Here is a 17,355-nt window from a genome sequence, read left to right on the forward strand (position 1 = left end):
TTCACGTCAGTGAGCTTGCTTTCCCTGGTTCATTTAACTTTAGCTTAAACAATCACTTGATCTTTTGTTGCGTGCTTCATCTTCCCGTGGCTGTGATCTCTCTTAATTACTGTGACGTTAAAGAACCGCGCACTAAAAATATATTAAGCGACAGAACTAAATGGTTTTCTTTCTGCAGTGAGAGGCTGTGCTAGAATTATGCCGCAGCTTTTGAAGGAATTGATCGACCATTTCTTAAGCTCTTCTAATAATCTTTTCCTATACTTCTGTGGCTATTGTTGCCTGCTGGAAAAATTAGCGTAAAGCTGAGTAAGGGGAATTGCGGATAAGTGTTTGTAATTTGGCTTTGGACTGACACAGTGTGATTGCACTGAAAGAATTCGAAATCTTTGCACTGGCAGCAGTACTTGAATCTGGGAATATAGGATTCACATTGGAAAAGAGTGGATTTTGATAACAATTTAAATGAACAATTTCAGCTAGAGAGTGGCTTAACAGAGCCAACTAAACCCTTCACCCTGACAAAGAACTGGCGGGAGGACTACAGAAACTCATCCAAAATTTTACCAACATGAATGCAGAGTAATAGGTCAGAGAGAAGCATTTCTGTGTTTTAATGGCGCTCTTAGAATTCAATTCAATTTACAACAAAAGTTGTTTTACAAATATGTGGAGAATGCAGAAGGCTGGAGAGGGAGCAAGTGGCCTGCATCCTCCATCTGCTCTGTCCTCCCTTTGCACAAGGATCTGCCACTGCGAGTCCTCCTCCTCAGCAGACAGAAAGGAAAACACAGGCGTTGCCACAGCCCGAGGGTCAGAAGCACCTTCCATGTTGCAGGGCCATGGGTGCTGGGCCACTTCTTGCTGTTTTGCACCCTGCTTTGAGAGAAGCAGCACTGTTTCAGCAGAACCTCCAGAAAAAAAGGTAACTATGGGAAAAGCACTGAGAGGCTGCATTGCCACTCAATTTATAGCAGGATAAAGGGGATAGAATTAAGCATATCTACACTGTTAATGTCTTTTTCTCCATAAATTAAGAAAAAAAAAAGCCACACATATTCTTGACTAGTGCAGAGGACTCCAGAACAAAGGACAGCAGCATTTGATGAGCAGCCGTGGACCTGACGGGGTTGTCCCCAGTCACATTGCCACCAGGGGGGTGGCAATGCACAGTGCTTGTGAAGAGAGGTCCTTGGGATTTTCAGGATGTGAACTAGTTGGTTTGTTTCTGCTGCCGGCTGTTCGCCTAAAACGTTAAGATGGGCAGAATGGAAGTAGGCAAATGTGTTGCTTTCACAGCCACCAGGAAACGCCAGGCGAGGGCAAGCCCAGGCACTGTCGCCACAAAACACTTTGCTTAAGAAGCTTTTCTGGCAATGGGCACCAAAGAGCAGCAGGGATCTCTCCTGAGCACAAGGCAGCAGACAATGTTTAGTGCTGACCTATGCAAAATAACGCAGAGGGTGGCAACAATTTAATGACCAGCATCTCCCAGGATGCTGCCAGCTCTGGAGCGTGGCTGTTACTGGGGGCAGCTGAAGAAAGGTAAGAAACAAAATCCAAGCGTACAATCAACATATGTCAGGTTCTTTGGCCCTAGGACATCACCAGGAATCCCGCTGTGGTCTCTGACCCAGGACTGGTACCCTCTAATGTCCTCCTAGACCCCATGCCCTGAATTTCGTACATGCCAGTGCTCCTGATGCTCAGAGCCAACAGGAGGACGCTCCAAGCCCAGGGGCCTCAGGGAAGCTGAGCCTCTGCAAACCTGTGCCCTTGCCTCAAGAAACAAGGTTGCAGAAAAAAAAATAATAAGATCAAGTATCCCACAACCCACATTGCTGTTCTCTGTCAAGAGATGGGCACATTTGCGATTGCTCACCTCTGAGAAGAAACAGACCACAGGGGTATGAGAGAAACATGTATTAGATGAAAAAACCTGCAAAGGCAGATAGACTGCATCTGTTCTTGAAGTATTTTGGGAGAAGCTACTAAGGGACCTTTTTTTTGAGCAAAATTTTTATTTGGACCCCAAAGACATACTACTGCAGGATGTTTGAGGCAAAAAAATAAAAATGAAATCTTAGAGCATCTTAGAGAAGAACCTAACTTTTACGTGGGTAACAAAGTGAGGATGTACTCTCCTGCTTCATAGACCTTGGTGAATCGCTAACATTTATTAGAGATTTAGAAGTTTTCTGGATGCTCTTATTTAACATTGGGTATCACTACTGCTGCAGGCAACATACTGAAGCAAATTGGTTGAGGCTTGATGTTCAACATGACAATTCCTCTCTTTGGAAGATACGGAAAGACTGAAGGTTTCCAGTAAAAGGTATAAAGGGGGAAGAAAGATAGAGATTGCTCCAGAATTAAACCCCCTCCTAAAAAAAGGTTAAAGTGCTGGTGCCTCAGTCCCAAGCTGTGAAGCACAGCTGGCCATCCGTCAGGAAGAATTGTTTGACTACCTGCCACTCCTCGCACCCCTGGAGAAGCGTCACATCGCAGCCTCATTCTCCCATTCACAACGCTAAGATGCGCTGCATCTTTTCCTGATCTAAAAAGCAAAGCAGTCAAACATTTTGCAGCTTGCCATTTTAAACATGAAGAATGTTTCCCCAGCCTGTGTTAGCAGACACATCGGGCTTACCCTTATTCTTTCTTCATCGGGTTTTCCAAGCTGTGTAAAACCCATAACTAACTGCAGAACTAGGTGTCTGATAGTGAAGAGCAGTTCTTAAGCAGCAAGAAACCCATATTAACAGAAAAAAGAGAGCATTTTAACTGTGGTACGCACTAAGATGAAGCAACCTACCACCAAACTGCTGGAGAAAAAGAGGTGGAAAAAAGGTTTCCAAAACAAAAATGAGAGCCTGTGAGGGTAGGAGTGCCTGCAGCAGTAACTGAGGAGGAGAAGTCCGAGTCTCCTCTGGAGGACGTTCCTTACAAACCCCGAATACGCTTACCCCACGCTGAGCTAAGGGTATGGCAATGGCCTGGGGTGCTCTGGCTGATCCAGGCAGCCCGGCGCACAGAAATTGCCAGTGCTCGAGCCCGGTGTTGCCACATGGAGACAGTGACAAACAGCTCAATGCAGAGTTAACACAACTCTTACCTATTCAGAACATGTACAGAAAAACAGCATGAACAGTCAGTTAAATGCTTATAAAATCTGGATTTATTTTTTATTACAACAAAATATTTTCAATTAAGACAGATTTAACAGGGTTCAGTTTGTTATATATTAGACTCAATTCTGTGTTTAAAAAATTCTCAGTATACATTCAAATGTAAATCTCAACAAAATTTACAAAGCCACTGCAGTTCACAAGTACAGGAGCTAAGGTTGTAATAAATCATAAAGGAAATCTGTCATTACAGGTAGAAGAAAAACTACATGAACTGGTTTGGTTTTTAATCACATACCTCATATTTTTTTTCTTTAAAATAGACGTGTTGTACAAAAAAAAATTATTCTGCAAAGAGGCACATGGTATTTAGTTGAAGGTATTAATTTTGTAACCCAAACAAGGAAACTAATCCACTTGGAGTAGCTAAATTATTTTTTGCACTATTTACATACTTTACTGAAGTATTTTCATCCCAGAGCCTCAGAAAACATCTTAGAATATTAATGAGTTAAGCCTGGCAGCACTCCAGGGCTAGCAAATAAGGAAATAACACAATTCCCATTTTATCAACGAGGAAACTGAGGTGCAGGGGTAACGAAGCTCCAGACAACTGCAGAAAGAAAACCCCAAATCTTGATCCTCTTAGACAGGTCTTGACAGAGAAACTGTTCTCCCTCCTTGTTAGATGCCTGGTGACCATGCTGGGCACTGTTTGAAACCTGGTCATTTTTTTCATGTTTAAACTGCTGCAGAACTGGTGACATCTATCCAGCTGTAGTGTCGTTATGATCACATTTACTTACGAAAACCCATTAATGTTTTTTCCCTTTTAGATTAAAATAATGACAACAGCAAGAAGTGCATCTTCAATTCCTATGAAGACCTTCGGTAGGCTGTCTCATTATCCCCAAAACACCGCAATTGTTCCCTCAATTTGTGCAAAGGTAAATACTGAAAAGCAATAGTTTAGAAAGATACAATTGTGTTATTTATTAAAAAATAAATAAGAGCTACAGCACAAGAACGTGAACTGAAAATACAGCTTTCAAGATAGATCGTCGATAGGGATGGAGTAACTACACTCATAGGGGTTGTAGTTTAAATTGTTGGGCATTCTGAACAGCTTCGTCAATTGAGTATTTGAAACAAGTTACCAAGAGATTCTCAGCCAGGACGTGGCCTTCATAAGCCAACATGAAACGCTTCACATGGTCCATAATCACAAGGATTTTACTTACTATGACAGCAAAATCTCATACCACATCAATAAGGTTACTCAAAAAGATGTTTAAAATAACTCAGCAATAACGTTCGCGGAATGAATAAAGGGTAGATAAAAACATTCCAGATCTGATGGATGGAAGCACGCAGCATAAATCCAGCAATTTTAAGGCCATTAAGGAGTGCGTGCAATTCATTCGCAGGCATTTCACTGTTTACATTTTGGCAAGTGAAACATCTTAACGTGGGAGCAGAAAGCGAAGGACAGCTGCTGTCTCCTGGCAGCGAGGAGCAGGCCAGGCAGCAGGGGATGGGACTGCCGGAGCACTGAGCACCTTGGGCAGGTCGCTCCCAGCTCCACCCATCGTGCCTCAGCGACAGATCCCGGTCAGTGCCCAACTGCCTGGAAGCCGTCTGACCTCAGCAGCAGCCCTCTCACCCCAGATTTCCTGTTGGAAGCAGACTTTACGCGTGCCACACAATTATAAGCAGCACCATACAAGAAGCACGCAGGGCCTCGCTTTCTTTAAGGACACGGCTGCACAGAAGCACGCCGCTTCTGCGGTTACTGCAGGGATTACTCCCTGCCCCAGCGCCCGGGCTGCCTGACAAATTGGTCCCGTCAATCTCTCCCTGTGGTCCTGACCTCAAAGCGGCAATCCACACACTCCTGTGCAACCACAAGTACTGCACAGCGATTTAAGCAGCTTTTCCTGTTTTCAGTCTCTTTCAGCCCCAAAACACTTCTGAAGTACTCCCCATTTCCTCTGCCTCATTGCTGCCAGCACCTACCAACGAATCCCAGCAGAGAACTTCCTTGCTGGCCAAGTCCAGACTGCCCCATGGCTTTGTTCAGGAATACACTTTGGAAGCTTGCGTAGGCTCTGGAAGCTCAGGGAACTTGACTTCCCTCCCACGGCTTGACAGAGTTCACCTGCATCCCAGGAGGCTTTCAGTGATTCCACTGGCCCGCTGCGTTAGGAGCTGTGCTTCCAAAAAGTTGGAGTATCCAAGTTTGGGATCAGTGCACACAATGCAGAAAAGCCTCAAATACCATCAGGTATTTGCTGCACCAGTTTGAGCACAAGCGTATCTGCCCAGGAGACGCTGGTTAAACGAGATCAGTCAGCACCCACACAGACCACGGAAAACCACTTCACTTCCACGGCCTGAGTCCCCGTGGGAATACAAAGCCTGCCAGAACTCCTCTCTCACGTGTCCCAGATGTCTCACCTGTATTTCTGCAATTATTTGCATTTCCCTTACACCACATGACGGAGGAAGACATACAAGCTAAACACGCACACTTTTTTAAATAATGCATATAAATATCTAGATGCAAGATGCTTCAGGGAACATAGCACCGCCTCCCATTTTCCCACAACAAATTCTGGTTTGGACAAGGCCAGAGGCACTTGAATTCTATTAGAAGATAAAGTCCAGACTCAGCAGAAACTTCAGGACAGTTACAGCCTAGCTGAGGCCAGGCTGATGAGTACAGCCTGACGTGTATAAATATATAACCATACACACTTAAATTATATATATTAGCTTATCTACGTTCATGTACGTATGAATGAAGTATACATCTATGCATGTCTGTGTCTATACACACAGACGCACCCACATGAATCTCAATAGTATCTCAGTTGAGAAACTTAATAAAATATCTGAAGACATACTTAGGAATTAAAAAATTGATCTAAGTGCAATACATTCTTATTGGATTTTTCATAAATATACATTAAAATTCTCAGTTGTAGTCACTCTTGTGTGAATAACATAGTGCACAAATTGTAAATGACAAGCATAGTTTCTAAAAGGTATTTGGATAACAGGTATTGCCAGTTCAAGTAACTTCCAGGGCAAACAGAAGTGGTCAGAACAGGAAACCAGACTTGAGCACGCGACTCCCAAAGCATCTGTATTGCTGTAAGACATCCAAGCACACAGGACCTCTCTAGTCCCCACTTCCCCTACCAAAAAGTCCCTTTAAAAAACCTTCTTTATTAGTGATAGGGGTTAGGATTCAGACAATTTAATCAGGCTTAATAAAAGCAGAAACTAATATTCTTGGTAATACATATGGTAACAAGAAAAAGTCACACTGCAAAATCCAAGAAAAACCCTCAAATTTGTGGATGATGTGTTATCTATCTCCTCCATAAGAAATTGTGGCAATCTTTTCAGATCATCTGCATAGTATTTTTCTCTATTCGGGGTTTTAAAATGTGCTTTTAAAACTTTCTTCTTTTTAATAAAAGTAGAGCATGAGCCAATACAAGCAGTACCATCTTTTGTTTCAGTCAGATTAAAACCAAGAATGACAACAATTAATTGCGTTTTTAACTTGAAGAATGCTTCCAACAAACATAAGAATAGGTGATGTGATTTTGGGAATCAGCTAATACCTCATCTTTTTCATAAAACACATTTGTATTGTATTATGATTAATTGCCTCAGTAGCACTGCATACTACCATCCCCAGACCAGGGCTGATGTGCTAGTAGCAGTGAAAGGTGCCACAGAGATGAAGCCTGAGATAACTCAGGATAGAAATATATCAGTAATGTAAATGCAGCACACCCAGCTTGCAAGAACGGGAAAATACAGGAAAAGTATTAACTTGCACTTACATGTTACGGTATACCCTGTCTTATAGTTTCTTTTACCATACATGATTACTTGGGTTTAATCCTCTGAGGTTTCAAGTACCTTCAAGCTCCTCCTCAGTCTTGTCTCTTGGATCAAACTGCTCGTTTTCAATTAACCAGACTGAGCAACAGTCTGATTACATCAAACTCTTAGAGTCTGAAAGTCAGCAGATGGCTACACACAGGAAAAGAAAAAACAGAATACACTACAGAGTAATTCTAGGAGAAAGCTACAGAACATCAGGAGTTTCATAAAGCAAGCATTTGATCTCTCTTGTGCAAACTGCATTGTACATGACAGACGTAGTGCATGAACCACAAAGTGCCCTCTTCATGTAACTTTATCAACCTACTGTGAACCCTGCGTAATCCACTGACTTTGTCTCTACAGCAATACTCCAGAAATTTTCTAATCCAGTTAAACTCCCTGAACATCGAAGTTATGCCTTACAGAAAAGAAAATTAAGGTAAAATTTCACATGTTCACACACTGGTGGCACAGAAAATTAAATCAGTCCTCATGTCCTAAACATGAAAACCACTTGATCAAAGAAACATCGTCCAGATGATAAAGTGCAGTTATTATTTCAGTTGTGCTAAAAAGCCTTCCAATTCTGTAGTCTTACTTCTTTGCATACTTTTCGGTGGTTTTATTCAACTTTTAATTACAACTGTTTTTTACTTCTGTCCCCATCTTTCCAATACTGCTCAGTCTGCATTTCCGTAAGCCGTGAGATAGTACGCTGAAATGCAAAGATTTCCTCTTCTCCTGTAAACATGGAGAGTTCTTTGGCAGAATCCTATGTTAACACACAAAAACAATACCAAAACTGTGAGAAACATAGCTGTACTGAAGTTCATCCTATCTAACCCTTTATGCTGAGTGCTTTACAGATGCGGACGATAAAGGACAGCATCATGGCACCAACGGAAAATAGAATTAACCTCCTAAAATTAAACAAAAATACCTATTTCAGCTAAACTATCCACTGAAAGAACACAGAAAAGTAATAATTTGGAGTTAAAACAACATGATAACACACTAACCATCTACTTCCACTTTTCTGTTGATTAATTGTACAGTGACTGAGACAATCCATTAACAATAGATTATAGGGAAAAGGAAAAACAGAATATTCAACATGTAAAATTGTGTGTGAGGATTTGCGAGGCAGCTCTGTACAGTCTACAAAGAGGTAGAACAGATCATTTTTTATTTCTGTATTTTAAATGTTGGAGCTAAGCTTAAATCAGTATTTTTATCCATGATTAAACAGATATAATGATTAACAATCAAAATGACCCTAAAACTTATGCAAAATGGTTCTATATATTGCTATATTTTCTTTGACTATGAATAACTAACATAACGTGCAATTACCAAAGAGACAGTCACACTGCAGAAAAAGCAGCAAATCACTGGTTAAACGTTTACTTGATTCCTCTTCCTAAAACGCTGCTGTAATTATGAGACCAAAACCAATTTTGTTACAAAAGGGAGACGATGCTAATATCATGTACCTGGCTCAAGTCCAAATCATCCATCAACACTCTGTTGTCCTCCAGCTCACCACTGTCATGTTCTACCAGGAACAAGCTTTGGAGAGGAGTCACTGCAGAACAAATAATACGCACCTGAAAGAAAGAAAAGAGGCAACAATATTCAACACCTGTGCTTTATAGAAGAGGGATGAAACACATGTTTTATGCAAAGCAAACTTCAAGTAGGATCTTGGTTTTTTTCCAGGTGTTTTTCCTTTCTCTCATTAATACTGCCATAGAAGATTAACCTTACGTCGTCATTTGGAATATTAACCTCATGGGATCTTTTTCTTAACAACACCTCAAGTAACTTTTACTCAAAGAACAGCACAACCGTGGTATTAAATACACAGAATACCTGCTATACGGACAATGAATTCAATCAAATTTACTTTTGTAGACTAACAGCTACAAAATATTAGTAAACAATGCTTGCTTTCCCCCCATGGTTAGGTAAGTGCAGTGCACACATATATCCATCTGAAGAATGACAAAATTCAAAATATCCCTGAAGGCTGAGTTGTGTCACTCTGCTTTCACCTAAGATACTCAAGTGCACACTGCTTGCTACAGTAATAATAAATGTTGTTTTCATGTCTGCTGGGAGGAGATCCTGTGTGTATGTCTGCATTTTGGACAGGTCCCCACAAACAGGCTCGCGCAGACAGCAAGCACAAGGAAGCTGGCTGACGTAAATGAGACCGCTCACACGCTCAGCTCAACACCTTGCTGGATCAGGGCCTTTCTGATCATCTTGCCAGGACATTCTTGAAAAAAATCTCGATATTTCCTGATTGCATAAATATTTAAGTGTATGCATAGACAGCCACACACAAGATATGAAATCTCACCTTTCATTACTTAAAAAAAATCATTTTAAATATGAACTTCTCTTTTTTCCTTGTTCTAATAATGCTGATTTTGCTTCCATAATTGAAACCTCTGTAAATCCAAGTGAAGTGTTGAATTTATCGTTACTATTCCACTAGCAGTTCTGCAACCTAATGTAAAGCCTAAAGCGACTGTTTCCTCTAAAATTAATAACACAACTATGCTATTAACTCCTTTGTACCCTGTTCAGGAAGACACTGATTCCTGACCAATTGCCCATACAGATTACTCTCAGTTCAGCTCAGCACCGTTAGCAACACAATCTTTCATTATTAAAATGATGACAAGGCTTTTTTTTTTTTTGGTTTGCTTTGGTTTTTTGAGATAGGAAAGAAATTATGTCCCTATTCAAGACAGACAAACATGCTCTGGCCTATATTTATGGTCATGCCGAATACTCATAACAATCAAAAAATACCTACATATTAGCCTTTACTGTAACGGGACTTTTCTGTGAAACTGGAATGATGTTTCTTTGCAGTCTTTGCTTCTTGCATTTTACAGATGATTAATATAGAATCGGCTTGCAGTAAGAGGCAGGCTTTAGGGCTCTCAATATTATTCCTACACATATACAAAAGGCTTGGTTCTCACCTTATGCTCGTAGAAGGTATCAATAAGAGTAATGAAACGACGAGCTTGTGTCCTTTTTGCCATGGTAAGAAGCGGAATTTCACGAACAAAGACTGTGTCAAAATGCTTTGATATTTCCAAATAGTCACTGGCCCCAAGAGGCTGAAACAAAAACCATGTGAAATAGAAACCCATGAGAGAGAGATACATGAACACTTTATCTTGTAATACTACAGTTACAGAAGAATGAGTGAAAAGTCCCAATCATATTATTTTTGTTCCTTCCTATCTTACTTCAGGAAAGCTTCAGTCTGCCCTTACTGACATAGGTAAACAAGTGTCCTCACTTAACTGTCTGCTGTACCTAAACAGTGTTCGATTATTGGAAATCTGGCTCTTCTGCACCCTGGCAGGATTATGACCTTACAACCTCAAACAAAACAACCATAACACACAGAAGAATAAATATGGTTAAGCTGCAACAACCACCTAAAGCATAAATAACTTGAACAGCTATTAGGATGCTTTCCAGCAGCAAGATTTTCAAATGCACAGGCTAGTTACTAAATCCTAAGTACAGTGACATTTGGTTCACCTATTAACAACTCAAACAAAAGTAATCTTATGTCTAAGCACTGAATACAACAGGAAATGGACAAGAAGACAATTTGTAGCAGTTCTTTTGTTTGTGGCTTCACCTGTAAGGATAAAATAAAAAGCTATAAGAACTTTGGTTTCTATTGGTGTATCTAAACCATCAACAGAAGATACAGACAAATAGTGGTAACTCATTCAAATACATTCATTTTAAATGACTTTCATTACACAGAAGGTCATTTTTTCCTGCAAGATCTACCCTATTAGTACTGCAGACCATATTTTATCTTAAGCTGTTAAGTAAGAGTATTCAGGAAAAAAGCTTCATACTCCTGAAACCCATCTCAGTAGTTTTACTTGTGCGAGTACTTCTATATATTGGATGTAACCACTCTATAGAGTAAGATCAGCAGCATTTTGCACAATAACGTCACAACTCTCTTCCTAGTTAATGAAATGCACTGTCCCAACAGTACAATATGGTTACAAAGCACTGTGATACTGCTAATATCTTAAAAAACAAAAATATTTCATATAAAAAATTGCTAAACTAACTTGCTGCAGGACAAGCATTAACTGCTTCATTTGAATCCTTCTTCAAGAAATTAAGGGTAATTATTATTAACGACTATCCTTGACCAGGACCTTGGGTTTTATTTAGACATAAGAATAAAAAACCCATAGAAACAATCTCCGACTATTGCTGGACTTGTAATGTTTTGATAAAATAAAGCATGGAAATGACCAAAAAAGCCAAAGAAACTGGTGAACAGAAACGTGGCAGAGACAGCCCACTTAATATCTCACCATCAGCTACGAGTCATGGCTAGCTGGACAACAATCTTATCAAGTACAAAAGAAAGCAATGCAAGTACTAAAAGCATAACACACTAGGATGCCACTGGCGTTTTTAAGATTGGTGGTTAGCAAATTATTCAGGTAATGTTAGTTTTTATTCCACATTTAGGACTGAAATACTGTTAAATCCAGAGAAAATCAAATATACCTGTATGTTGAGCACCTGAAGGTACAATGGTCTGATTGCACATAAGGAATGAAACCTCTCATGTCTCTTTTTAGGAAAAAAATTAGGTATATCACTGCTGTTCAGGTTCATTCTTTTATCACACGATGGGCCTGAGTACTCTCCTACTGAAGCCCACAACCCTGAGGAATTACTCTCTCTTGCTCCAAACATGATGCATATTCTGCCCTAAACCATATGAACATACCCTCCTCATTTCACAAAGATAATCTCAAATATTCAAATCTGATTCCATGAAAGAAAGAAAAAAAGAAGGAGGAAATGAAAGAACTTCAAACTTTTGCAAAATCTGCACCAAGATATATACTTTGGTAAAATTCAAGTAAGAATTTGTTGGACATCTTGGTGACATGGAAATTGAAAACCCAGGGTTTGGGAGGAAGGAAGAAGGTAGAGGACAAAAAAGGCTAATGCATTTCAAATGTGACGAAAGGAAGACAAAAAAAAACTTGTGTTTTTTTTTTTTTATACAGACACAAAAAACACAGTTTATAGAGGGTTACAATATGCATCTTTACCACAGCCAGACAAGAACTCAATCTACTCCTGCAGTTCAAAAAGCAGGCAATTCAAAATCCCTCTAATTAAAGACATAAAAGGCAGATCATCTTGAGTGTTTTAACAAGAATTTCTCAAACACCTATGCCGGTGCTAAGTGATAATATTCTGTAAATGCTGGCAGAAGCATGCCTTTGGAGACTGCCAAGTGTTACGATCAGAAGGGTCTGAGCCTAGCAGCCATTTCTATTTTAACAGAGTAAGTGGGCACCTCCCTGCCAAGGCTCAAGCCTGGTGAGACACAACTGAAGCTCCCCATCAGCCAGTCCGTTGTTACATACGGTTCAGCTGGCACCAGTTGTAGTTCTTCACACAGAAGCAATCTCAAACCATCTACTTTCAGAGTTTAGAAAGACATAACCTTGGAGATGAAGACAAAGCTTTTAATCTTGTTCTCAACACGACCTGCTCTCATCCTGGACAAGTCCTTTGAAATTCCTTCTGCCTTATTCTACTTTTTGTAAAAAGAAGGAACAACCAGCAAACACTGGGGGCAGTTCTAATTCTGCGTTGTACTCCCCTAACTTTAGTAGCAGCTCAATTTCTATGCTGCCTGCAATTGCTTAGAAGCTTTTTTACCTCACCTGCTGCGCTAACAGTGCTGTAAATGGAGGAGACCATGATGCTGGGCACCCTAACAGCTTTCTTCTCCTCTTCAGAGATGCTGCAGCTTCTTGTCCTCACTGCCCTGTTGCCCTTGTAAAGACAGCATGCAGCTGGTACAAACACCCACATACCAATGTGCCGCAAAGGAAATGGAGACAGAAAAATTGGTTCAAGGTGAAATAACACCACTGCCAGAGATGCTGGGTGTATATTCTACATGTAGAAGCTCCAGCTAGGAACAGATTTCCACTATTACAGCAGCCAACAGCCTGCCGCCCAAATTTCCAGGATTGCCTACAGGCCTTTCTGCTCACGTTGCAGCAAGATACTCAGTGTCGGCTTGGGCCTGACCTCCAGCAATACAGGCTTGGACAAGATTAGTGACAAATGATTTCAGACACTTTCCACTGCCCTCTGTATAACTTTGGGGATGAAGTTTATTTTATGAACCTCACTTAGTCACAGAAAGCATTCTATTTTATTCAGTAGCATACATGAAGGTATTCGTTTCTCTGAAGTTGCTAATGAAACTAGAAATCCTCCTAATTGACACTATATCTATGTAATTGTCTTACTAGAAGTTCAACCTGATTAATTTGGTCCTCTGAACAGCAATCTAAAAATAACAGCTTAATTTGGTGTGTGTTTCTGGTGCCGTCTGATCTTTTTTCTTTCAACAATTATTGATCAAAACTGAACTTCAGAACCATAACACAAATATAACAATCGTCACTAACCATTTCTTACCAGCTTTTTTTTACTTGATGTGGTTTTATTTTTTTGCCAAGAAACATTAACAGGTAAGAATCTTTCTTGTGTTACTGTTCCTGCACGTGTACATATGGTAAAACTGTTGTAGATTTTTGTCATTAACTCTGATGCCAGGAGTCAGTGTTTTATACGCTTCGTACTAATGCAAAACGCATTAGCACGAACATGGGCTACCCTCCCGACAAAGTGTTTACGCCACTTCAGCCTGCTTGACTGAGTTCTCACCTTCATTTGTTTTTGTTTCTCTGCCTACTTAATGCATTTTCAGCTACCATCATCTCAGTTCAAGTAGGATGTTTATTATTTGGAGCTCTCTGTGGACTGTTTTAAGAGTTAGTTGTCTTCTGTTTCTATTATATATTCCATTAATTAAAGTATAAAGCATCCTTCTTTGTTGACTCACCAGTAACAAAGTATCTCATCTTTTAGAGATTGCCTGAAGAATACAAAACACTTTTCTCTTAAGATGAAATATCTTTTTCTAACGTATGTAAATTTAAGTTTGCTGATATTGGAAGATATTCCAGGGCTAGTTCTAATTTAATATGGAAGGGTTGTGATCCAGAATCACTATAATTTAGTGCAGAAACTCCAATACTCCAAAAACTTCCTAAAAACAAAATACGGTTTAAGACTATATAATATTTGCAACTTATATAATATATACAACTTAGACATTAAGCAAAACCAGAAAACTACAGAGCTTTTCTGTTGTTTCCTAAGGAACCACACACTATCACTACTATGGCTGATAAAACAGAGCACCAAGGTAATCAAGGTAACCAAGATCACAATTCCAGAAAGGAACAGAAAATCCTGAAGCATGATCTGTGATGCAACTGCATACTTAAATAAAAGCACAAGACATTCAGAGCACAGCTAGCTTGGTGATGAAATTTAAAGACACTGATGGCAGCACAAAACTTGCCAAAAGATGTGCAAGTTACAGGCAAAGAAGAGAAGTTCATTTCAAGCACTATTAATGAACTGAGAATTTAATGAAGAGGAAAATTTCTTACCAAGCTTTACCGAAGGGGTCTTGTGACAAAAAAAAAAAAAAAAGAAAAAAAAGGTACGTCACATCAGAGGACATACCAAGGGAAGATTAAAATAACATGCAGTTTTGTTTTGGTGTTTCCTAACTAAGCATTGTGAGTTGGCCTGCAACTTTAAATCATTATTTTAACCTGTTTGAATATCATTTGGTATAAAGCTATATAACCTGCTTGTAGAAATATTAAATGATTGATTCATTATTCTTCCTTTTAAAATACTCTTTAAAGTATGTTTTAACTACTCTCAGATGGAAAACACCAAAAATAAAGAAATCAGCAGTGCCCCCACAGTTAATCACACAAATTAAAGCTACATTGAAAAAACATCATTAAAACTGAAAAGTCAGATGTTAGACAGTTGTCTGTGTGCTCCATAACCTCTTGAATATATGATATAGTCTTGAATTGCTTTAACTGATGCTCCCCCTCTCCCGCAGGACCCTTGACCCACCAGTATACAGAACAGCAATTCTCACATAATGCACATTCACCAGTACACGCTTTGTCCTCTTTATCGCTGTGTCACAAAGTCTCATTTTTCATGGACTTTTCCAATGCTTGTGCAGAAGAATTATGTTGTTGTTCTTCGTCTTTTGTTACAACAACTAGGTACTTCAGCTGTAGTAAGGAATTCATCTCCCAACTATGGCTGTGAATCAAGAAAATGATCTTATCTCTACTGTACAAACAGGGGACAGAGAAATTCATGGTAAAAGTATATACAAGATATATGGGTCCTAAACTAAGGACCTCTGAAATTTGATCCTCCAGGTTTATGGATCACATCAGTTCAAAGAAGAACTCCTGCTGACTTCAGCTACAACCACAACAATTGCAGGTTGGGCCACAAAGATTTGAGAACGTCCAGAAAAATGAAAATTACAACTAGCTACAGTGAAAAGGTTTTTGTTATTTCTTATAAGAACAGTATCATGCACCAACTCTGGTGCAGACTACGATATAAGTCAATTATGTAATGCAGCATTCACCTTCCTTGGTGACTGCTTTTCTCCTCTCTGAGCTGCTCTCACTCCCTATGCAGAAGGCAAGGTATGGGCCCTATAGGTGAAGGCTTCTTATGAAGCCCAGAATCCCCTCTAAGTTAGTTCATTCCTGAATGAAGCATCAGTTCTTGGGGGAAGCACTGGGAGAAGTATGTGATCCTGCAATTAAAATACTCCATAACAATGACATATGCAGAAAGAGGATCTAATCAGATTACACAGTCATTCTGGAATGTCCTAACTGCATTTTGTTTTTGATAGCACATCATCTGATACCTCTGTTACATCCCTTGTGTAAGCTATTTTCCAGCTTTATTGACTCCTACGTGGGTGATCTGCAGAGCAGGAATTTGAGATTTATAAACCGTGGGGTAGAAGATACCTTCTGGATCAAGTACAGTCTGCTGCTATCTCCGGTTACCTCATCACATAATCCAGGTGAAAACTGATTTTGACTGATCTTACAGAAGTTTGGTTTTTATAATCCCATTTCCCATAATGGAAAGTTGTTTCAGAAAGTCATTCTTGATGAGCACAAAGATGGTTACAACTTCCAGCTTTTTGGTATTCATAAACCATTTTCTATTCTTGTATGACAATGCTATCTATCAACTGAAATAGTGTTTTTCCATTCTTTGTATTTATTTGGCAGTGAGTGATGTGGATGAGGTTCTTGCATTTCTCCCCCCCCAACATCCCCACCCCGTCCATGACCAGAACATGTACGCTGTTTTAGTCTAGACTCTCTCAGCACACCTTTCCTGCACCTGTTCTACTGGAGCTCCTTTTTTCACATACAAATACTCCTTTATTCACTGACATTTGCTAATTTCCCTGCTTTAGCCCAATTGAGTTGAAATGTCAGTCTTACGAGAGTATGCTCCTGTTCATTTATCATTAAGCAGTTACTCCTGCTTTAGAGGAACTTAACTACTAAGTAGCTTCAGATAAACCATGCTGAACCTAAAAAAGGGAGGTTTCTCAAAGACCTACCATGCAGTCAGAGCTGGCTACAGACTGGTGGAACAGCACAAGGCACGTTCAGCCCTCAAATCCTTCATTGACACATTTACAGCTCCAACTCCAAAGTATGGCACTTGTCAATGAAAAGGTCACAAAAACTACTGGGGCTTAAAAAAAATAAAGTATAAGCAGGTATAATACTGAAGGCCATAAGAAACAAGTACAGATATACATCAATATACATCAGAAGTGCGTGTGAAAATAAGTTCTCCTTAAATAAGTTACTAGAGAACAATTCAAGTGATCTTGCAATTTTTTTTATACATATACATGTATTTTAAGTCTTCAAAAGAACATAGAAACTATGGATATTGGGTTTACAGGTCATAGGTCTAGTTAAATATTAACAATTACTGTTAAATTTCAGAACCGTAGGCAACAAAGCTTTTAAACATTGCCTACATTCAGGCACTTAAGAAATAAAGAATTGAATTAAAAAGGCAAACCCTTAAAACTACAATCAGCTTTAAAAATGTTGGTTTGGTGTATTCCTTGGGCTATAACATACAGGACCTAAACCTTCAAAGCCTGTGTAGCTTTCACTGATAGGAGTGCGTTCCAAAGTTAAGCCCTGACACATGCTGAATAAGGTATAAAACTGAAATGAGGTTTGGCTAACAGTATTACTACACTACAATGTTTCCACCTGAAAGAAGTTTCCAAATGTATTTTAGAAAATACACT

General features: G+C 39.6%; 1 protein-coding gene across 2 annotated transcripts in view; it reads right to left on the reverse strand.

The window, feature by feature from the left end:
* Window positions 1–3,162: 3,162 nt before the first annotated feature.
* The window catches only part of AFG1L (AFG1 like ATPase), a 70,075-nt gene continuing 55,882 nt past the window's right edge, over window positions 3,163–17,355 (reverse strand). For both annotated transcript variants that reach the window (XM_080586989.1, XM_080586988.1), the window contains 3 exons: window positions 10,034–10,174; window positions 8,528–8,641; window positions 3,163–7,806 (listed from right to left, as the gene is read on the reverse strand). In XM_080586989.1, the coding sequence (XP_080443115.1) occupies window positions 7,672–7,806; window positions 8,528–8,641; window positions 10,034–10,174 (390 nt within the window). In that variant the 3' untranslated portion in view covers window positions 3,163–7,671. The remainder of the gene's footprint in view (window positions 7,807–8,527; window positions 8,642–10,033; window positions 10,175–17,355) is intronic.

This window comes from Anser brachyrhynchus (assembly GCF_964034855.1).
Source record: "Anser brachyrhynchus genome assembly, chromosome: 3".
NCBI lineage: Eukaryota > Metazoa > Chordata > Aves > Anseriformes > Anatidae > Anser > Anser brachyrhynchus.